Here is a 23588-nt window from a genome sequence, read left to right on the forward strand (position 1 = left end):
GAGGAAAAAAGGATGCCAGCCACTGCAGAGCTGCCCAGCCTGGCACTGAAAGATGAGGCCGTTAAAGTCAAAGTAGATCAAATTTCAGAAATATTGTGCCTACCACAGAGTCACACTGCATCTCCTTTCAGTGCCTAGACTGTTAAAGCAAGAATACTGTGCCTGCCCAGGAAGCAGCTCACCTGGTCCAGAACAATTGGTTTCCCCCCAAGGTCCTCTCACTTAAATGGGTGGCTCTGCAGCATCCTTCCTCCAGCTGGCAGCCATGTGCTAGGTTCATGGGGTGGGGAATAGACTGCCTACCCAGGAGGTGCAGGGGCTGGAGGAACAGATCACCTGCCTAGGGGTAAATCTTGCACAAGTCCTGGATAATCTGAAGACCTGTAGAAGGAGCATGGCAGACTTCCTGGAGTCCAACAGAAGTCTGCAAGACTGCTATTCTGTCTTATCTTAAGAGAAAGCTGATGAAAAAAGGTATGAATAGTTGTCGTGAGCCAGACTTAACCTCTAGGAGCCCTCTTGATAATATGCCTCCTCTTTGTATACAGAGTAACTAAGATTACACTCTTTGAAGTCTTTCTGCTGCTTCAGCAAACAGCAGAATACTACCACTGACTGCAACTGGACATAGCAGAGGCCACTTTCAAAAGTGGTAATTTGCCAAAGATTTTCTTTGTCCTATTGCATCCATGCAGAGCCTTATGGTGGATTTATTCCAGAGGTCAATGGTCTTCTGTTCTCTCACTCATCCAGAAGGTAGAATCTTCTGTAACCAAGTCAGACATTTCCACTAGTCACTTTGCAGATAAAATGCTCACATTGTTCTAACCTTCATGCCACAATTAGAGCAGAGTCTGAACTACAGGTTGCTCTTCCTTGGATTTAGCTTTGCCACTATCTCCCGGCGATAGGATGTTTGGTAAGGCACACGTGCCATATGGATTCTGTATGCACATACACCTTGACTGGTAAGAGATAGACTAGCATCTCAAGCTGAGAGAGGAAGGACATAATTTTTTCTTCCCAGTATCAATCAACTTTTGACTGCCATTTAATGCAGCAGACCAACCAATACCACTCATGTGTCCCTGGGTGCTGGTGGAGTTGTGAGGCAAAACCTTCAGTTTCTCTCTCTCCTTTGTTATTTCTTTTTCTCTTTTGACTGCACACAATGGCAAAGCAGCAGATTTTTACCTGGAGGTAACTGGTGCTGCATACAGGTGTGTCATGCATATCATGAAGTAATGCAGCCGGAGAACTAGTGGCATGATGGCAACATCCATCTCCATCCAGAGTTTGTCTCTGAAAATGAACCTAATACTTTTGACTAGCATATCTAGCACACATCAATAAATTTGTGGCATCTTCTAGGATTCTTTTTACAGGCACTTATGCACCATGCCACACAGGCTAGTTGGTTAGTTACACATTATACAAGTGCTTCTTTTAATCATAGAACTGCTTGTGGGTGACAGTTTTTGTGAGAGCGAATCTCCCCATCATTTCCTTTTTACTCTGCTACTAAGTCAAGCCAAAAGACAGCAAGTAGAATCTTCCTTAATTTGAGAAGCTTCTGGTTTTATTTCCCAACCATACTAGAGCAGCATGGCTGTGACTTCTTTGTGGCTGGATACCTCATTGCTCTCTTGACATTTGAATGAAAGCAGCACATAGACTGGGCATCACAGTATCCTAGAAGCCAGTCCTGTTGACACAGGAAGAGTAACAATGGTAGAGAAGCACTTAATTTGTAGTGACTTGCACACAACTTGCAGATTAACAGATTGATTGTTTCAACACATTAAAACTAAATCTATAAAATTCCCTTTGACACCGAACGTTGTGATAAACTGAAGATATTAAAGAAACATGATCAAGAAAATAACCATTAGACAACATGCTGTAAATATGCAAATTTAGAAGAGAGATAAGCCACTGTGGTTACTGTGAAATATATATTGTTACACATAATTAGTAAAATCTCACTGCAAGTAAACAATTAGATAGAAATAATGATAAATGGGAGAAAGTCTGCTAAGTAATTTAATTTCCATTCAAACAGATGACCAATAGGTTTAACAGATATACTCTAAAATAAAAAGCAGAACAACCATATCCAAGCAATAAGGTTATTTCTTATGCTCTTACAACAGAAGGGTTCAATCCACCTTATGCATGTACTGCAAACTTGGTAAGTAATTTGCAATTTAATTGTCGGTGATCAAAGATCAGTTAGCAACAAGGATTCAGAGAGAATACACTTATTGCTGAAATACATGAATTAAAATGTTACGTACTTTATTGCCAAGAAGCTAAAACCACTGTTCATGCATTTCAGAATTAGCGTTAACATTTTGAGAACCTATGTTAAAACCATTTTATACGGCAATGCTCACAGGATTGAACCCTTTCAGTATTTCTGAATAGAAACCAAAACCTTTGTAGAAGGATGTGCATATACAATTAGAGAAAATTAAGAGCCCAGTCTCTTGGATTGTTAATAATTGAGCACAGTATATTAGCAGAGAAGCAGCCCAAAGGAACACCACTTATGGTTAGGAGAATATTAATTTAACAAATATAATGCAGCTTGCTTTGTTTTGCTGCAGAGTTAAGCGCTGCATAGAATAAGGTCCCAGGTAAGGAGCAAAGGAGAATTTTTCTAGTTCCTACCTATATCATTGGCTACCATCTTGGAAAACTTTCTGCTTTTGGTCTTCACTGCAAATAATATTTCAATACAAAATGTCAATTTACTAAAAATATGAGCTAATGAAAATTTATGATAATTCTCTTAAAAATAAAAATACTATACCCTTTTCTATAAAATTATTCATTTTTTGATCATCATCAGAATTGTTGGGAGAACCAGAACCTAAATGAGTGAAGATAAGAATGAAAGGGACATACGAAATGGATATTAACAAAAAAAGGATGCATACAAAAAAATTACGACAGATGACAAAATGAGAAAGACTATGTATCCTAATCCATATCATATGCAACAATAAACCCCTAAATAAACACCTCTTTGGGTATTATGGATGATTTATTTCAGGCTTTTTTCCTGCAAAAAAAGAGGGAGTATTCACCTATATCTCCTGCTTTATGCCCTTAGAATTTGCATCAGGACATCTACATTTGAGACAGATAACTTTTGCGTCTTCCATGTTTCACTTTCATCATACACAGCTTTAATTTTTCGAACATATGCTGGTGCTACAATTTTCTAGTACAGGTGAGACCACACAACCAAAGGAAAGCATAGAAGATACATATTTTCTGATGGGAATTGGGAAACGGGAAACAAAACAGTCTGGAAAGGTTGCTTGTGTTCAGATTAACAAAAATCTTCACATGATAATAATAGCAGGGATTCTAGTTCACATTTTAAATGTCAATTTTTGTATTATCAATATTGCCAAAATAATTCAGAAGAAATAGCTTCATTTAGGTCTAAAGTGTGTTCCAGTGCACTTATCTCTGTGATAACAAATGAAAATACAGCTACTTTTGCCAATTCTCTGTATTTCAATCCAAAAGAGTAAAGATTTGAAGTGTGGTTGTTTTGCTATTAATTACTTTAAAAACTCATTGGAAATAACATCCTTTGTTTACCTGTAAAAATGAATTTTGTAAATAGTTTTCTGCATGCATATATTTATTACATTTTAACTAAGAATATAAAAAACCTCCCCTCCCTTCTCTATGCATACCAACATTGTACAGATGAAATTTTTTTTGCTACAAATGATATCAGGAACTACTACTTTCAATAAGAATACTTGCTGAATTCCTTGGGAATATTACGTTCATTCTCTTCTAGTGATGGGAGGCACTCTCCTCCCTACCCAAGTCAGATTCATGATTGGGTTCAGCAAATTAATACACATGATTAAAAAAAATGGCTCAATCGAGGGATCACACCTAAAGGCAAAATTGTGTCTAGTCAAAATCCAATGGTGGGTGGGATTGCCAGAGTCATTATCCCCAGAACCCTGCCTGCTTTTTAAGAATCAATCAATAAATTTGCCATGCACATAAAGCTGAATCTGCACAAGTTAAATGTGTGTTAAGTTGCAGGCTTACTGTACACAAAAAGCCCCTGTTCACCCTCCTGTGGTGACACTGTAAGCCCCCCCCCCCCCCCGCTTGCTCCCTGGATTCTGTGATGATGATGATTTTGCTGCCGCTGAAAAAGCAGACAGGGAAGCAGAGGGAGGAGTTTTTTTGCTAGGTCCAATTAAAATCTAATCCACTGAAAAAGTCTCAACTCCTATTTAAGAAAAATATAACAACTTGCCAAATTGCTTATCTGAAATAAAGATTCTAAAGTTTAATGAAATCGCTACTCACTCCTTGCTTCCTATTATTATACAGTATACTTTCCACCCTGTTGGTTAATTTTACTGTAACAGCAGCAGAAGTGACAAAAGTAGGATGACCTTTTCCCACTTAAATTACCTCTGGCAAAGAACAACGAAAGCTCCTACAAATAAAAGATCGTGATGAGAGTAGGAGTTAGAACACACTTCTACTGTGAATAATCTCTGCTTGAAACAGATAGCCCAAGAGACATAAAACACATTCCCCTTATAATATAGTATTTCCTATAGTAATGCATTCTAAACACTGTAAATAACAAATAATGACAAATATATAAGAATGGCTTTGAGGCAAACCAAGTATTCAGCTGTATGTACTTGTCTGAATTGTGTATATTTGAGAAAACCACTGTAAAGTTCAGTGGCATAGTAAAAATCCTTCTGGAGCATGAAAACAAAAGAGAAGAGAAGCCTGCTACAAGGTGTTTTGAAGTACTATTAGTTCTAAAGCGTTTCCAAGAACAGTTCATTACCTGAGGTGGGTGACTTGCAACGATCCTCTTGTACAGCTGTACCTTCATTAATATCACAAAGACCTGCTGTAAAATACAAAGAACACAACAGGTTTCAACAGCTGTGGACCACTTTTAATTCTTGACACAAACATTACACATAATGTATTTTTGTGCCCAGTGGGGAAACAATCAAATCCGATACTTAATTATATTTTTAACTAAGAGTTTTGACAAACGTGTTTTGCTGTTCAAAGTATCAGTGTTTCTTCGTTGGGGAACAGGATGATTATGAAGATTCAGGGAAAAGGGTAGTTGGGGTAGATGTGCATGAAAGCCATTTTTCAATGTGATTTTTCTATGTAATATATGTGATTAATGCAAAATTACCTGTACTGTAAACAAGTATATTACAAAGAAAGGTAACTAAGTTGAATATAAGAATGAACATGTAAGGACAAATAGATTACATTTAAAAACCACCATAGACTATAAAAAGCAAGCTAGAATTAGTAATATTTAACATGTTTAAGTATTTGCCTACCAGTGTCGTCAAAACAGATCAAATTTTGATGAAAGGCCTAAAAATACATACTTCAAATATATTGATCTATTTGATAATCTGTGCCCTTCTAGGCCCAAGAAACCACTAATTTCAGAAAACACCATGGTGGTGAAAAATCCAGGACTGTGGTGGTTGTTTGGAACTCTTGCTCAATCAAAGTGACAGTCAACATGTGATTTTGGCATCTAGACCGTTGATAAGGATAAAAAAAGCACTGTATCCACTACAAAACCGAAGTAGCAACAACAGGCATCACTACAGATGATGAAATACTTGGGCTGCTTTGGAAGGAGATGCTGTTATGAAAGGTGTTGAAGTGTAAAGGTGACACTAAAAGGCAGAAGTACAAAGCCTCACAATGCCTCATGTCAATCTGTTGTTTGTTATCTTATAGTTCTAGGTTTCTCTAGGTCCATGGGCTTTGCAATAAACAAGGCTGTCCATAATGTTGCTTGCTAGGCACTGAAGAGCTCTTGATTTTCTTTGTAAAATCACAGGAGTGAAGGCTTTCTTAACACACACACACACACACACACACACTCTGTGTGTGTGTGTGTGTGTTATAAATAAAATTACATTATTCTACTTTAATATCTAGAACTCTTCAGAACTCCACAGGCAGCTAGGCAGCCTCATGCTGGAAGACCTATCAGAGATCTGTAAAACCTATGAGAGGATACACACAAGCATTGGAAAAGTTGGTGTGGCAAAAAAAAGAGAAGCAAAAATATTCCTGACAAAGAGCCAGGCCATTGCTCCCATTCCCCCCAAAATGTTAAATGTATGGATCTGGGAGTTTTAAATGGCCTAATAAAGTTACCACCCTAATATGGATTACAGAGAAAAGTAAAGGAAAGGTAAAAGGACCCCTGACCATTAGTCCAGTCGTGGCCGACTCTGGGGTTGCGGCGATCATCTCGCTTTATTGGCCAAGGGAGCCGGCGTACAGCTTCCGGGTCATGTGGCCAGCATGACTAAGCCGCTTCTGGCGAACCAGAGCAGCGCACAGAAAACCATTACCTTCCCGCTGGAGCGCTACCTATTTATCTACTTGCACTTTGAGATGCTTTCGAACTGCTAGGTTGGCAGGAGCAGGGACCAAGCAACGGGAGCTCACCCCAACGCGGGGATTCAAACTGCAGACCTTCTGATCGGCAACCCCCTAGGCTCTGTGGTTTAACCCACAGCGCCACCTGCGTCCCATAGAGAGAAAAGTAAAACCTTTTAATTTCCCCCACAAAAAAGCCAACCATTTGTTTGTAGTTTGGCAGCCTTAAATCCAGATGGGCTCCTGTGCCTGTAAATCATATCCACTTTGGCCAAAAGTGGAAAGGGTTGTTTCCAATTTTAGATTTTCTATTATAATATTAGTTATTATTATACCCCATTCATCATAAGGCCCTTGTTAAAAACAGTTAAAACAGATTACATCTAAAATATGTATTTCAGGTATCAAAGGCCAGAGTAAAGAGGTGTGTTCTAAATGAAATCCAACCAGTAACCTGGCTATTGTATTTTGGACCAGTTGCAGTTTCCAAGTCATCTTCAAAGGCAGCTCCACACAGAGTGCATTGCAATAATCCAGCCTGGAAGTTATCAGTGGATGGAGTATGATGATCATGCCATCTCAGTTCATAAGAGGCTAGAGCTGTAAACCAGTCAAAAGCTGGAAAGAGGTATATCTAAGCATCAAGGCCAACTGAGCCTCAAATGACAATACTGGATCCTGGACTATCCTCCCCTCCCAAGCTGTGCAGAACACACCATGCCCCCACGTCCTGGACTCAACAACTTAGAACACATAATACCTGTGTTTTCAGGATTCACCTTCAACTTATTGGGCCACATCCCACCCATTATTGCCTCCAAGCATTGGTCTAGCACCCACATATTGGTGACACCTCACATCAAAACCCCTGATGAGAGCTCCCAGCATTTTCAAATACATGTTACATAGCATGGAGGACAAGCTGAAGCCTACATCTCCACTCCCATGGTGCCAAACAATGGTCCTCCCCAAACTACTCTCTGGAAACAGCCCTAGGAGCAGGAACAGAACCAATGAATTGCATTGCCCTCCATTACCCTCCATAGTGAAGAGAGAACAGAGAGCTTCATTTTATAGATCTGCTCAAAACCTGAATTACAGATTAATCCAGAGACTACAGACCAACACAGAGAGATAGAAATTTTAAGAAATGCACAGTACAATACTGGGGCCAGTACACACACTATTGGGTCATCTTCTACCCTGCCATTTGCAATTACACCTTTGTAGTCCAGACATGTCTGCACTTGCACCCCAAGAACAGTTAATGTCACTTTTACTTGAATGAAACGTACAACATGTATAATATTGTATCATAATTTAACTATACAGTGAATTCTTAATGAGTGCCTGGCTTTAAGTCCAGCACAGCAGGAGACATGCCTAAGCCTCTTTTGAAAAGTTCACATTTTGAATTTTGCCATTTAGGGAGGGGATGCTTATTGTGTAGAAGTATTTGCAGAAAATAACTTCTAGGCAGTATCTGATCTCAGGAGAACCCACCACAAGAAAGTTGCATCCTGGTCACTAGGAAAAAAGGAAGGATAAACTTCGGAGATTCCAGGGACTACTAGCAAACAAGACAAGCAGGAAAAGTGCACTAAATGGAAAGGAGAAACAGAAGGCTTTCCCAGCTGGATAAATGGGTCTTTATAACAAGTTTTACGTTTGTTTTAAATTGATTTGTTTTTGTGTTTTTAACCATTTTAAATTATTTTATATGTAAATCACCTTGAGACAGTGGTTTAGAATGTGATTAATAAATTAACTGTAATACCAATACTAATATTGTCTGGTGTCCATACAACACATTCAACAATCACAGCTCTGACTTCACTCACTGGCTAAAAAGCACTGACAGAGGCAGCCAGGCTAGCTCATTAAAAATAAAAAGGAAAGTTCAGAGTCTTGGTCCTTTGTCCAAGGGCACCAATGAAGGTCTTTGTGGACGCCACTGCACGCATTTGTGCACATTTGTGACTTGTATTCTATTATCTACTAATGCCACTTGTTTTACTGTTGCTTGCAAAATAGATGAAGGATGTAATCTGGATCTTATTGTACCCAATATTCCATACTGATAGTATCTCAGGTAACAGTCTATAATTATATTAATATAGAATTAATCTCTGCCAATATGTTAGTGAAAGAAGCTGAAAAGTAAAGGCTATGGTAAAATATTCAGGGTGATGAATGCATATAACCTAATCAACTGGATGTTAAAACACTTTATTCTTATGAGATGACTTACTTATATAAGAGGTGCGAAGTTTTTTCACAGACTCTGAATATAAGCTAGAGAGGCCACACATGCAAGAAGCCACAGCCAGCATGCCTTATTGAAGCAATGAGAAAGGAAAGACAAAAACACCAACACAGTATATTTGGAGAAAGAAAAAAAATCTGCAGAAAAACTTTAAGATCCAAGTAAACAATGTATTTGGGGGAAATTGTTAGACAGCAACTGAAATACAACAAATCATACATGGGCCAGAATTCACACAGTGTAATATAATTTACTTGTTGTCTTATGTAATATTTATAAAATTTCCCATTAATACTACTAACAATTTAATGACAAAACAAACCTATCCCTACTCAGCTGTTTAACTGTTTCATTTAAGAGAATATATTACTAATATTATAAAATAGCCAGACTTACTTGTACTTATTCTTTTAATACGACTACAATTATTTAACCATCTTCAATATGGAACTACCAGGAAAGGTAGGTAGGAAGAGCCAGAATTGCTGTTTATTCAACAGCCATAAATAGTTTTACAAACATTACGAAGTGGTAATTCATGGAATATTGCAGTTTATATCTGAAATATTTGCAGTGTTCCATGTGGCTATTATAGTAATTCATAACTGCATATAAGTACACAAAAGTTCCATTGGTTACTACCAGAAGAGCAGATCTTCAGTGCCTGATGAATGTTGTTGGTTGAATATTGGTTCCATATCTGATGGTCAAAGGCAGGAACAGAACTTGTGAGAAGTAGGCAGTTCTGACATCTAGACAGCAAAGAGGGTGCCATGGAGATGCTGCCATGATCAGGATCTCCAACGGCCACAGATGTCGAGGCCAGAAGGAAGCTAAAAGGACCACTGTGGCTTTTCCTCCCTGATTTTATGAAGGGCCCAGGTAAGAACAGAAATCAAGGAACGGTGTACAATAAGCCCAGGCCCAAGGAGACAGCAGTTTACTGAACCTCTACTAATAGGCTCTAAACTATATAGTAGTATTAATTAACGTATTTTTATACTACAAGGAGGCAGAGTCCCTCTCTGCCTTCAGGATCTTTTTTAAAAGTAGAAGGAAATGGTATGGACTTTGTAAAGGATTTTGGTTCAACAAGAACAGATGCCCCCTTAAATGGTGCTGAGGTAAGTTCTGGAGGAGGGCAATGACATCTAAGGCCATTGCATAGCAAAGGCACAGAGTGAGAGTCATGAGAGATAAAATCCATCAGGCCCAGGCAATGGTGAAGGCAAATGTTGTTAAAGGTCCAGACTGTCCACAGATACAATAAATGGATTCATCCCTTTCCATGGATAACGGCTGCCTATGAGATGCTTAGTGCTTATTTATGAGGCAAAATGCTAAGACCTTTGTCTTACATTTAGAGGAAGAAGGAAAAGCTGCCTTAGCAGGCACTTTAAGTTTATTCAAAGGCTGAGTTTGGGCAAGAGGCGTGGGATGGCTTAGAAACAGTTAAGAGGAAGGCAAACACTGGAACGAAGAAGAAAAAGTAGAATTTAGAAAACCTGAGGAGAGAAAGAACAGGAGCTCAAAAGCAATGTGACTACTTTGATGAAGGCAAGAGTCAACTAGGAGCTGCCTACTTCCCACAAGTTCTGTTCCCACCTTCAACCACCAGGTGGAGCCAATACTCAAGCAATGACCTTCACAGGAAGTGTGTCACATTAAACATGGCATTTGAAGCAGAGACATATATCCCCAAACACTTGGGGGAAGAAGCATGTTCTCACTACACTTTTACTTCTTTCACATTCTTCCTCCTGTGGAAGAATGGTGTACTGTGGTTACTGCATACTATAAAGGTCCCAGGGGCTGGTTACACTAAAAGGTCCCAGGGTAATAGAACATAAAGCATTCAAAAAAGATTAAAACAAACTATGCTCACAACAAGTGTCTTTAAGCATATGACAAAAAGCTGTATAATGAAGGTGACAGATATAATTCTGTGGGGAGGGTATTCCACACAGAGAATGCTCTTATCTTAGGTCACATTCCGAGACCTCTAAGGACAGTGGAACTACCAACCTCGCTGATTTTAACACCCAAGAAGGTCTGTAGGAAAGGAGGTGGTCTTTCAGATATTTGGGGACTAAGTGAGCACCATGAACTAAGCCCAGAAACAAACCAACAACCAGTGCAGCTCTTTTAGAACAGGGCTTGTGAGTTCTAAAGGGAGCCCTAGTCAGTAGTCCGGCTGCTGGCTTACCAGAGCATAGAGTACTGTGGCCAAGTTGTCTCTGCAAATTAGACTGTAACTGGTGAAGCATCCAGAGCTGGAAAAAGGCATGCCTAGTTACCAAGGCCAACTGAGCCTCCAATGACAAGACTGAATTCAGTAGCACTCCCAAGCTATGGACATGCTACTTCCAGGGAAGTACAATCCCAACCATGACAGGTCCCCACATCCCAGAATCAAAAACCTGGAACACATAATACTGCTTTCTTTTCAGGATTCTGATTCAGTTTATTGGCTCACACACAGTCCATCACCACCTCTAAGCATCAGTCTAACATCCTGACTACCTCTCCCAATTCATATGCAACAGAGAAACAGAACTGGGTATCATCTGCATATTGGTGACACCAAATTTCCTGATGGCAGTTCCCAGTGGCTTCATATAGATGTTCCAGGGACAAAATAGAATACTGCAGGACACCACGGGACAACTCTCATGGCACATAACAGTAGCCTCCCATAACTACTTTCTGGAAACAGCCCTGGATGAAGGATTGGAACTACTGAAGTACAGTGCCCCCAACCCCCACCTCCCTGAGATGATCCAGAAGGACAGTGGGAGGTCAAAGAGAATGAGCTGGCTTGCACTCTTCTCACCTCTCTCCTGACAAATGCCACCAACCAGGATGTCGAAGGTGGCTTCAGTACCATACCTGGGCCTGAAGCAAGACTGAAATGGATCTAAGCAAAGAGTTTTTCCCAAGAATGTCTAAAGCTGTACTGCCACAACCCTCTCAAGCGTTGTCCAAAAAATAGTTATTTGGTACTGGGCAATAGTGATTTAACATTTCTGGGACCAAAAATGTCTTCCTAAGGAGGAGCCACACCACCATGTCCTTCCAGGCAGGTGGTCAGTCCCTCTCCTCAAGTGAAGCATTAATCACTCATTGCAAACCCAGCCAACCGTCTACGGCTAGCTCTCAGAAGCCAAGGTGGGCAAGCATCAAAGGCAGCTGGTTGGCTGCACTTCTTCAAGCAGCTTGTCCACATCTTCAGGTATGAAGCACCTCCAAAATTTTCTGTTCATATGCGCTTCCTCCTCTGAGAATTTTAGGCTTGTGGTTTGCTGAATTTATGTGATTGCTTCCATGTGCCAATACATACCTTAACAGATCAAATACAGCATGCTGAAATAATTGTGTCCAAAAATGAAGGGGTTAAGTGCTGAGTAGTTCTGTGAAGCAGTTAGTTCAGAATAAATTAACAGGGCATTTATGATAACAGGGTGTGAGAGCACAAAGGAAGATGAAAAGTAAATCTCAAACAGGGAAAGGCAAGACAATGGAAGATGGTTGATGTGAGCACATAAACCTTGGTAAAGAATAACACTTTTTGTATAGAAAGTAATGAAGTAGTAATGAAGTAATGAAGGGGTAAACATAACAGCAAAAAATCTGAGTTTATTTAAAGATAATTATGAAAAATGTTGGTCAGAGATTAAGAGAGACTTGGATAGTTGGTCAAGACTAAAACTTTCTTTGTTGGGCCGAATAGCTGCCATCAAGATGAATGTATTGCCAAAAATGTTATTTTTGTTTCAGACACTGCAGATTGTAGACAAGACAGAGTGCTTCCGGAAGTGGCAGAAAGATATTTCTAAATTTGTCTGGCAGGGCAAAAAGCCCAGAATCAAATTTAAAATATTAACAGATGCGAAAGAAAGAGGGGGCTTTGCCCTGCCAGATTTAAAGTTGTATTATGAAGCTGCAGCTTTCTGCTGGTTAAAAGATTGGTTACTTCTTGAAGATACGGATGTCTTGGATTTGGAAGGTTTTAATAACGCGTTTGGATGGCATGCATATTTATGGTATGATAAAGCTAAGATAAATAAGGCCTTCAAGAACCATATTGTCAGAAAATCAGTTTTTAATGTCTGGACAAAATATAAAGACTTACTGGAGAATAAAACTCCGAGGTGGCTGTCACCCCTGGAGGCTAAGGCTCGGAAAAGAGCCAATATGGAGGCCAACTGGCCAAAATATTGGGAGATAATAGAAAAGGATGGTGACAACTGGAAATTGCAGAGTTTAGAAAAGATGAGAGACAAAGTGCGAGACTGGTTACAATATGCTCAGATTAAAGAAGTGTTTAAAAATGACAAAAAGCTAGGATTCCAAGTGGAAAAGTCAAAGTTAGAAACTGAACTGTTAGAACCTAAGACTAAGGTACTTTCAAGAATGTATAACTTGCTGCTGAAATGGAACACACATGACGAAATGGTAAAATCAACAATGATAAAATGGGCGCAGGACATTGGGTATAATATTATGTTTGAAGATTGGGAAAGGTTGTGGACCTCTGGGCTGAACTTCACTGCATGTAATGCGTTGAAGGAAAATGTGATGAAAATGATGTATAGATGGTACATGACCCCTGTTAAACTGGCTAAAATATACCATTCGTCTGATAGCAAATGTTGGAAATGTAAGGAAAATGAAGGAACATTTTTTCACCTCTGGTGGACCTGCCCTAGAGTGAAGGCCTTTTGGGAGAAGATATATAATGAATTAAAAAAGGTGTTTAAATACACCTTTACTAAGAAACCAGAGGCCTTTCTCTTGGGTATTGTAGGCCAGAGTGTGTTAAAAAAGGACAGAACATTCTTTATGTACGCAACAACAGCAGCAAGAATATTAATTGCCAAGAATTGGAAAACTCAGGAGCTACCCACTGTGGAAGAATGGCAGATGCAACTGATGGACTATATGCAATTAGCCGAGATGACCGGCAGAATTCGAGACCAGGGAGAAGAAAGGATGGAAGAAGACTGGAGGGAATTTAAGATTTATTTACAAAAATATTGTAATTTGGCTGAGTGTTGAATTGGATGCCAGTGCAGATAATTGTCTACCATTAAATTAGATTTAAGGCTGAATTATATGTCAAACCAAATTAAGATTATTAATTAAGATGAGTTAAATGATAATTTGTTTGAAATAAATTTAATAATGATGTAAGTGTATGCGGGAGGTGTGGGGGAGTCCCATGTAATAATTGAGAGATGTTAAATGGACAATGATAAGTTGTGCTTATCTAATATATGCTTTATTTGAAAACTTCAATAAATATATATTAAAAAAAAAAAAAAAAAAAAAAAAAGAAGTAGAATATTATACTGGGGAGGCTACCTTTGAAGATGACTCAGAAAGTACAACTAATACAGAATGTGGCAGCTAAACTGGCGACTGGGAGTGGCCGCTGGGACCATGTAACACTGGTTCTTCACTGGATCTTCACTGGCTCCCAGTACATTTCCAAGCACAATTCAAAGTATTGGTACTGGCCTTTAAAGCCTTAAGTAGCCTCAGCCCAGTATACCTGAAAGAGCATCTCCATCCCCATCACTCAGCCCAGTCACAGAGATCCTCCTCAGAGGGTCTTCTAGGCAGTGGCACCCTCCCTGTGGAATGTGCCCCCCCCCCCCTTTTAGAATGACATCTGAAGGCAGCCCTGTATTGGGAAATGTTTAATATTTGACATTTTATTATGTTTTTATATGTTCTGTAAGCTGCCCACAGTGGCTGGGGGAAATGGGGTAATAAATAATAATAATAAGTGTGCTTATTATATATGCTAAATTTGGCAGTCTGGAATACTCTGAAAATGAAGACTGTTTGCCTACCATAATCAGATGATGTTTTCTAAAAAGAAGCCCCTACAGAATATTATCAACATATAAACCTTTTGGTTTGTGCAAGTTACTTTCAAGGAAAAAGCTAGTCGAATGCACTCCCAATCAGCTTGCAGTCCGGTAAGTAGAAGACCAACACAAAAATTTATCAGCAAGTATCAAGAGTATGACCTTACCTCCAGATGGCTGTCTGCTTTTACGTGGAGATCGGGGTTCTCTCCTATAAGGATCATTAGAACCATACAATTCAACGGTGCCAAGGTTTAAAAGTGTGGTCTTTTGGATGTAATCAACCATTGCGATACCATTACAATTGCCAAAAACTACTCTGAAAGAAAATTTATTAGAAAGAATATGATGGCAATGAATGATTGATATCCAAATATATGCTTATGTTAAGTACAACATTTTACTTTCCATTTTTAAGTACAACATTTTACTTTCCATTTTTAGGAATTAGTTGAACTGATTATTTTTCAAAATCTAAAATCTATTCTTATATAACATTTAGAAATGTAAGTTTGCATGAAAAACTATTCAAAGAATAATTTATTTTAGTAGGAGTTGCTGAGAATAAAACCAATACACTATTGCCTTACTAAATAGCAAACCTCCACCTGACATAAAATGATTACTGTCCACTGCTTACTCAAGGGTAACTGTTTTGTTGCAGTGCGGGAAGAAGCTAATAGCTGCCTTGTTAGTTTGTCCTTGACATGCGTTTATGTTTGGCATGGTTTTACATTAATATTTATTTCTTATAAAACAGGTTTAAGTAAATAGGCAGTAAGAACAATACATAATAATATGCAACTCTAAACAAAAAGCAAGATAAAAACAACAGAATGAGCTGGAAACACCAACAGGAGATTTTTGATTCTGAACTGTTGCGATTAACCAAAGAAGCATTTTCACATCTATATAATGGGAGCTGAGACAATCCACCATCTGGCTGCGGAAGAATACAAAAATATAATCTTCCCCATTCCTGGCTGCTACACTTGAGATTTGCCTCATCACCACTGATGACTCTATACGTCTACTTTTTACAAAATGTCTTACACCTCCATACACCCAGAGGTTTCATATGCTGGTCTGATTGTCTTAGCCACATCATCTAACCTTCTGCTCTACAATTACCCAAATGAATACCCCAATGTACATCCAACATTCAATTACTTCATTCTCACCATCTTGTTTTAATCTCTGACAATTGACTAATCTGCTTGTCACAGCAGCACATTATTGCATTCTCCCATATTCTTTCTGAATGTCCACCTAGCCTAGATACAACAAAAAAACTAAACAAACAAAAAAAGCTTCTTCACAAAATGGCTGGTAGTCTAAAAATATACAAGACATTCAAGAGATCAGAGATGGCACAGAAGATTGTGTTCTATGCTGAGAACCATTTGTCGACTTTTCTGAAAGTGCTGTGTACACATCTAACAGCAGAAGCTATTTTCCCCATGCAATATACAAAGATGGTACCACATTATTGTAATGAAAGGGAACCTTGGACAAAGACTGAAATGTGTTTGTGGCTGAATACCACAATAAATGAGAAGGCCCTTTAAGTACCTTTTTACTGAAAACATGGAAACAAGTAGCATATCAAAACAACATGAATCCAGTAGTTTAGCAGTAACGTCATATTCCTTCTGCAATAGGACAATGGGATTTAAGGAAGAGAAAGCACAGCACCAAATATACTTACAAGCCATAGGCAGAGTTGATTGCAAGGCTTGTTATTTGCTGAGGTGGTTCTCCACTCACCCATACTAACTGGATAACCAGCTCAACCTGGTAGCCTGGAGACTGCTTGAGGGAAGAGTTTTTAACTCTGCAATATACAGGAAAGGTAGACAACATTTATCCTTGTGGAAGTCTGCCAATAAATTTTACTAGAGTGGGAATATTTCATGACTGGTTGTATTTCTTACTACAAGTTAGTACAACTTCAAATGCTTACTCTGGAACAGATTCATATGATGTGGAGGAGACTTTTTAATATAAATGGCCATGTTCAGATGTTGAGAAGGATCACATGCAAGCACTGGAGAGCACATTTTCCCACCCCCCAACCTGGTCCCGGTGTAAATTGCTTAATCAGTCACATTTTAACATATTTTCCAATCCTGGCATGTAAATGTTGTTTTGCACACAGCAGAGCTTGCTTAGTTAAGATGAAATGGCAAACTATAATTTGCTGAAGTGATTGCAAAATTAAGCATTATATCATAAGGACTCACAATACTTACTATACATTTAATTATTTTTCTTTAATTTAAAGCATTTATAAAGCATTTATAAAAACAGAAATTCAGTAATAACAGAGACCAATCTTATGAGTCAGGGACTTCCAGGACAAAATGGTATGTCTTTACAAAGTGTCTAAAGCAACTAATAGATGATGCCTCACATATGGCAGAGGAAAGAGCATTTCACAGTGCAATTAGTTCTGCTCTCTGCCAAGTCTCAATAAAGTAGAATTTGGTGGCTTGTCATGACTGGTGAACTAGACTTGAGAATTGGTAACTTACCTAAATTAATCTATTGAGTCCATGGCTCAACTGAAATTTGAACCAGGAATCTGCAGGCTCATAATTTAATCTCTATCTCAAATATGAAGGAATAGGAAACAGTACAGGAAAGGACACAGGAAAGTGAGATAAGGCAGGAGATTTTAAGTTACATGTGTAGTTGGGGGCATTTGGCATCCGGTTCTCTCTGGAGGACTGAGAACGGGCATGCTGTTTTTTAAGAAAGGCTGCAGTTGCTATATATCAGACTTTGGCAAATACAGCTATTGAAACACATAGGTAGTTTCATAGGCTCCTGTAAGCAATATATAATTACTTTGTACATTGATACAAGCTCAATACATGTGTCTTCTATTAGCGCACCTTTGTAAAGCATACACTAGGAGGAAGTATGAGTAACCATATCCCAAAGCAGCACATGTCAAAAGCCAAAAAAAAATTCTACAATAAGATTAAGCAGTCTATGAAGGTAAGATACAGTATTTAGAAATACTAGCCTTACACTTACTTTAAACATGGAACATTATCCCGAAGCCCATCAGATGAGCTGCTGCTAGTGGATGGATGAGACTGGGGAGCAATGGACTGAGGGTTGGAACCTGTGCCTGGAGTAGGCAGTGGTGGCACTTGCTCAGAATCTGGAGACTCTATGTAATTTATTTCATACAATAGCCGTACTTCAAGCATCTGCAAATGACAATGGAGAAGACATGACACAGTCCGAGAGTTCTTTGCACTGCAAATTTTGCAGTTGTCAATTCACTACTTTGGTTTCAACAACCTCCACAAAGTTAAATACAAAACTTCTTATTAAAGACAAGTGGATGGCCTCAACCACAGTATCAAGCTGCAATGTATCAATCAAATACCAGACAATAAGGCACCAAGAGTACTATGAGGTTTGTTTGACACTATCCTGAGAGATGCTGGGAGCTGCAGGTAAATAACATTTAGAACGGCACCGATTTGCCATTCCTGTTTTAGAAAAACACTTGCAGCTGATTCTGTGGGCTGTGACCACCTCCTCAGAACTGAGCAGTAACACAGGATCAAGAAATACTTCGGAGTCATGCACCTCCTCATTTAAAGGCAATGTAACCCCATCTAGGAGAGGAAATAGCAGCATCTTTATAGACCTAGATTGTCCTGTCATCATGGTCCTGTCATCATTCCTATCAGGAATAAGCTTCAATTTGTTAGTGCTCGTCCAGTCCATAACTACATTATGTTCAGGCATTAATTAAATGCACAAACAATTGTTTCTTGGTTTGATGGAAACAAAGAAAGCTGGGCGACATGTGTATATTGAGAAGAACTGCTGAACATTCTCCCTCCATAGCTGAAGAGCACGGTGGACATCCATCTCAGGTGATCCAGAAAATTTGATCAAATACCATGATACTATATCAGGCATAGGCAAACTCGGCCCTCCAGATATTTCAGGACTACGACTACAACTCCCATCATCCCTAGCTAACAGGACCAATGGTCAGGGATGATGGGAATTGTAGTCTCAAAACATCTGGAGGGCCGAGTTTGCCTATGCTTGTACTATATTGGCAATACAGATAATGAACAAGTTATACCCTCCCTGTTCAAATCCAGATGAAGACAACCAAAGCATTACAGTCTCTCAAACCCTCCCAAATATTTACTGATATGGGTCAACAGTCTGCCTCATCCATCAATTTTTTGATTTGATTATGAACAACTTATGAAACCCTCCAACCACTGTCTATGATTTAATGAGTGAAAAAACTGAACAAACCTGTATAAAAATATTAGCTGCACTCTCTTCATAAGGCCAGGTATAAAGTACATGTGACCAAGGAGCTACTAAGAGATTTTACCTTTAAGCAAGCATCTAATGCAAGATTAATTTGTTCAATCTAATTTCAATTTATCATTTTCAAAATAAAATGGCTTTCAGCTAAATTTTAATTGTATTTGTGATGAGTAAGCCTAATGTTTTCAGCAAATCCTATTCCCAAGAAAGTGACATAACCACTGAGCATGGAACAAACTAGTCAAAAAAATGTTCAAGTTAGTATTACTAGTTTATATATTGGCTAAATATAGGAATTAACAAATATATAAATGCATGTCCAATATAGATAACTGTCAATTACCGGAATCACATCTGTTGTAACTTCTTGTTTGCTGAATCTGTAAACAATGACATGTGCAGAAACTCCTGCAATGCACAGCATCCTGCTTTCTGCACACCACGAGATGATCTGAATGGCATATGGGTCTTCATCTACTATGTCTGTGCTAGGTCTGTCATCCTTATTTTTTGATTTTTCAAAGACTTTAGCTGTTTTTAGTTTGTACAGCACTTGCAATGTTACTAGGAATAAAATAAAAAATAAAGATAGTTAAATGTAAAAACCAACGTAATTTTATAAACAAAAATATTGTTCAAATAAGGCCATTCTGAAACAATGGTAAGACACATTTCCATTCACGATGATTGAAAGTTCCTCTGCGGGTGATGTGTGCATGTTTGCTAGTGAGATAGATATCAATTTGTATTTCGCACACATGTGGTTCCAAAATATAGCACTTTTCAGGATGTTGAGGAACTTCAGTGGGAAGACAAGGGCCAGGAGGGGCCTGATAATTTATATGCAAATCATTGCATGCAGCCCTTTGGATCCTGGGCATTGTGTATTATGGCCAGAATCCAAAGGGCACAGAAGCAGAAAGGCTTGGCAGCCTTCCCTTATGCAGAGAAGGATTGTGCCCTCAATTATGAAATGGCATTAAGACAAAATATATAAAATAGTGTTACAGCACCTTCTATGCTCCGGGATTTTTGTTTCAAGGAGGTGATACGGGTTGCTTATGAGATATCAATTAACTATCATTTATTATTTGAAACCTCATCTCCTCCATCACCTTCCTCATTTCCTGTCTTTCATATCAAACTTTTGGCTCAGAGGTTAATTACACTCAAATCCTATTTAAGCTGAGCAGACAATTTAGTCACAGAGGCAGGGCAGAGGGATTGTGGTGTTAAGGGCACACTAGCAGAGCCCATACGGTTCTCCTGCTGGTGTGCCTTTACAGCCTGAACCTCACAGCCACCCTGCCTCATCCCCTACAGCAATCTGGTAAGAAGCAATGCCACCTCTTATGGGAGAGGCAGTTCTGCAGATACTGGCTATTCCTGGTCACAACTAATTTAGGACCATTCATTCCAATGGGAATTAAGTACAGTAGATTTGAGCAAACAAGGCGAGTAAACCCCAAAAGATGTCATCTATAAGGCAACAGTTTCACAGCAGCACTTTTTAAACAATTCTTCCATAACTTAGCAAAACACTCACTTGCAGAGGCATCCCAAAACTTGATCGATCCATCTGCATGCCTATCAAAACAAGAATTTTTTAAAGCAAAATCTCTTTAGAAAAGGAATAGCAAGGCCGATGAGATTTAGTTAGTGATGTTAAATTGATGTAACAAACCCATATGCTCCTATTTTCTTCTTAGTATTAGCCTATCATAGGTGAGCTGCATGTTGAGGGAAGGCTTGCTGAAGGAAGTCCTAGGAAGATACAATGCATCTATGTGTACTCTGAATGAGGAGACATTTAATACTTCCAAGAAGATCCCATTGGTACTGCCTAAGTCATACAGTATCAAGCATAATGGGCATGATACTCTATAATCATGTAGCTAAATGTAGAGTTTTACATTTCCCAAGAGAAGTAAATAACAGACATTCACTTATATGGAAGAGGTAAATAGTTGTACTTGAAGATACCACCAAGACTGGTGCTAAACTCAACATCTTGTCATGGTGACTTTATAATCTGGGATGAATAATGGATTTTGCCCTCTCTTAACAGAGTGAGAGGGGGCAACAGATTGTAGGTTTTTTTATTTTGCTCTATAGAACCCAAATGATTTCCAGTGCAACTAAGGCTGTAATCCTAAGAACATTTACTAGTGAGTAGCTTCAATGAACTCAGCAGGACCTACTTTTCCATAAATGTGAATAGGTAAGGTAAAGGTAAAGGGACCCCTGACCATTAGGTCCAGTCGTGACCGACTCTGGGGTTGTGGCGCTCATCTCGCTTTACTGGCCAAGGGAGCCGGCGTACAGCTTCCAGGTCATGTGGCCAGCATAACTAAGCCACTTCTGGCGAACCAGAGCAGCGCACGGAAACACTGTTTACCTTCCCGCCGGAGCGGTACCTATTTATCTACTTGCACTTTGACGTGCTTTCGAACTGCTAGGTTGGCAGGAGCAGGGACCGAACAACGGGAGCTCACCCCGTCACGGGGATTCAAACCGCCGACCTTCTGATTGGCAAGTCCTAGGCTCTGTGGTTTAACCCACAGCACCACCCGCGTCCCTAATGTGAATAGGACTGTGCTGCAAATCCATCCCACACGCACTGCAACGCCAACAGCTGGTGTCATTTCATGAGGGCAAATGCTAATTCTCCTCACTACCTCACTAAGAGAAGTATGATAGGATTTGGTTTTTAAAACAGTTTAGTTCCATTCATCTTTTAATATGTGCATGGTTTAAAAATTCTGAAATTCACTTGTGTCTTAGATGTTGCTTTAGAACATGATAGCCCAAGTGTTGCCCTCCAGATGTTGTTGAACTACAACTCCCATCAGCCCCAGCTAACATGCAAGCTGTCAGTCAACAACATTGGCTACCCATATTTTATATAATTAATTGTTTAAAAAATAATATTCTCTGTCTATGGATCTAGACAGAGAGAGTACAGTAAATGTTGAAAACCATTCCCATAATCAAACAAGTAACAAATAATCAAAGATAATTTTTGTTTTTCTGATATGTTGAAAAGAAAAACGAAAAGAAGTAGTAGTATCAACACCAACCAATCTTTACAAAACTTTAGTTATGGTTGCCATCAATTTTCAATTTGATCTTAATTAATTTTTATAATGTTTTATAATGTTGCACTATTTTAGTGTTGTTAGCCGCCCTGAGCCCGGCTTCGGCTGGGGAGGGCGGGATATAAATAAAATTTTTTATTATTATTATTATTATTATTATTATTATTATTATTATTAAAAGCCAGCATTATTGCCAACGTATTATTCACAGTAACCACCCACAGAACCCACTGAGTGTCTGAAATGTTTCACATGCAACAGATAACAGCAAGCAACAGATATTTTTAAATTCACAGATATACATGCTGATTTTTCAAATTTTTTCTGCTCAAATTGGCTAGCACCTCATATGTGCATGAAAACTTCATTAGATAAATTATACAACATTTAAAATAACTCAAACCACCAGCTGACCTTACTTAAATGTTTTAAATGCTTGATACACACATGGCTACAAATGTGTAAGCTATTGCAAAGAAAGGTGTAGGCTGAGAGGCACTGGAGAAGTATCCCCACTGTTTCAGATATTGCTCTCAAGTAAGCAGGGAAACCTTTACTAGCTTGCTCATTTTAACTCTTCTGTTATACATTAGGATGACAGAAATCAGAAAAATAATATCCCTCTGCACCATAAGCACCTGTCCTCCACAATGCAATTTTAGCCTCAGATCAAGGATCATACAGTAATCTTTTCCGCTGTTATAATTTTCAACACTAGCCCTAACTCTACATTTATATTTCTAATAAAAGCTGGTGGTAAATGCCAGTGAGATGTCACACAGCAGGTGTTTTTTGGGGCTGTAAGTCCTTTTCTTTTCTCCCAATACATTTCTGTCCTCCCCAAAAAAGGGGCAAGGCAAAGCAACGCCTTTCATCCACCTCAAATTAGTTCATAATGTTACTTTAAGCATGGCAGACAACTATTATCTAAATTACCCTAAAATATGTGTAGGTTACAATATACCAGTTTATGAATAATGATGCATAAAATATGCATATCCCCACACTTACTTTGGCAGCCTTGGCCAAACTAATGTAGTCTTATTACTTACCCAGTAATAATGATCTCTGGATAACTCTGTGTGACCAAACCCCAGTTTCCACCATTGATAGGCCATTCCTATTTAAAACAAACAAGCTGATTAAATCCAAACACGTGGAATACTGTTGCTTAGTAATAAAGATATTAACTCCCTTTGGTACCTTTTTACTATAACCTTGACGTTTCTGGCGAGCCCCAACTGAATAAAGTGCTGGAATAAGGTCCACAGGACAATCGGCAAAATATTCACAACAGGTAACTGGAGATTCATGTATACTCAAGGGATAGGGATTCTCAAATATAGGATACCTTTAATGAAGGGATGAAAACATGAAAGCAGTTAGTTAGCTGATAAATAAAATTTGTAGGAAGCAACACTTTCTCCCAAGGTGGTATTAAACAATGATAAAAATGTCAGTGCAAAAAAAGAAAAAAATAGTAAATGAATACAAGCGAGTACAAAGTAAAGCAGCAAAGGGGGAAAGGAGCTCAAATATTTATAATCTATGTGAATAAATATAAATCACTTTGGAATA

The 23588-nt window shown here is 38.8% G+C and overlaps 1 protein-coding gene across 6 annotated transcripts in view; it reads right to left on the reverse strand.

Moving 5' to 3' along the window:
* Positions 1–23588, reverse strand: part of STXBP5 (syntaxin binding protein 5) — a 119037-nt gene that overhangs the window by 26268 nt on the left and 69181 nt on the right. For 3 of the 6 annotated variants that reach the window (XR_014509828.1, XM_083434800.1, XM_083434802.1), the window contains 10 exons: positions 23214–23361; positions 23063–23130; positions 20459–20499; positions 19256–19476; positions 17635–17813; positions 16301–16426; positions 14760–14911; positions 4859–4924; positions 2816–2875; positions 2674–2721 (listed from right to left, as the gene is read on the reverse strand). Coding sequence is in view for 5 of the 6 variants with exons in the window: in XM_083434800.1 (XP_083290926.1) it covers positions 2674–2721; positions 2816–2875; positions 4859–4924; positions 14760–14911; positions 16301–16426; positions 17635–17813; positions 19256–19476; positions 20459–20499; positions 23063–23130; positions 23214–23361 (1109 nt within the window). In the remaining variant the exon portion in view is untranslated. The remainder of the gene's footprint in view (positions 1–2673; positions 2722–2815; positions 2876–4858; positions 4925–14759; positions 14912–16300; positions 16427–17634; positions 17814–19255; positions 19477–20458; positions 20500–23062; positions 23131–23213; positions 23362–23588) is intronic. The other 3 variants (XM_083434804.1, XM_083434803.1, XM_083434801.1) reach the window with 2 other exon arrangements.

The sequence above is a fragment of the Podarcis tiliguerta genome (genome assembly GCF_965153285.1).
Source record: "Podarcis tiliguerta genome assembly, chromosome: 3".
In the NCBI taxonomy this organism is placed as follows: Eukaryota; Metazoa; Chordata; class Lepidosauria; order Squamata; family Lacertidae; genus Podarcis; species Podarcis tiliguerta.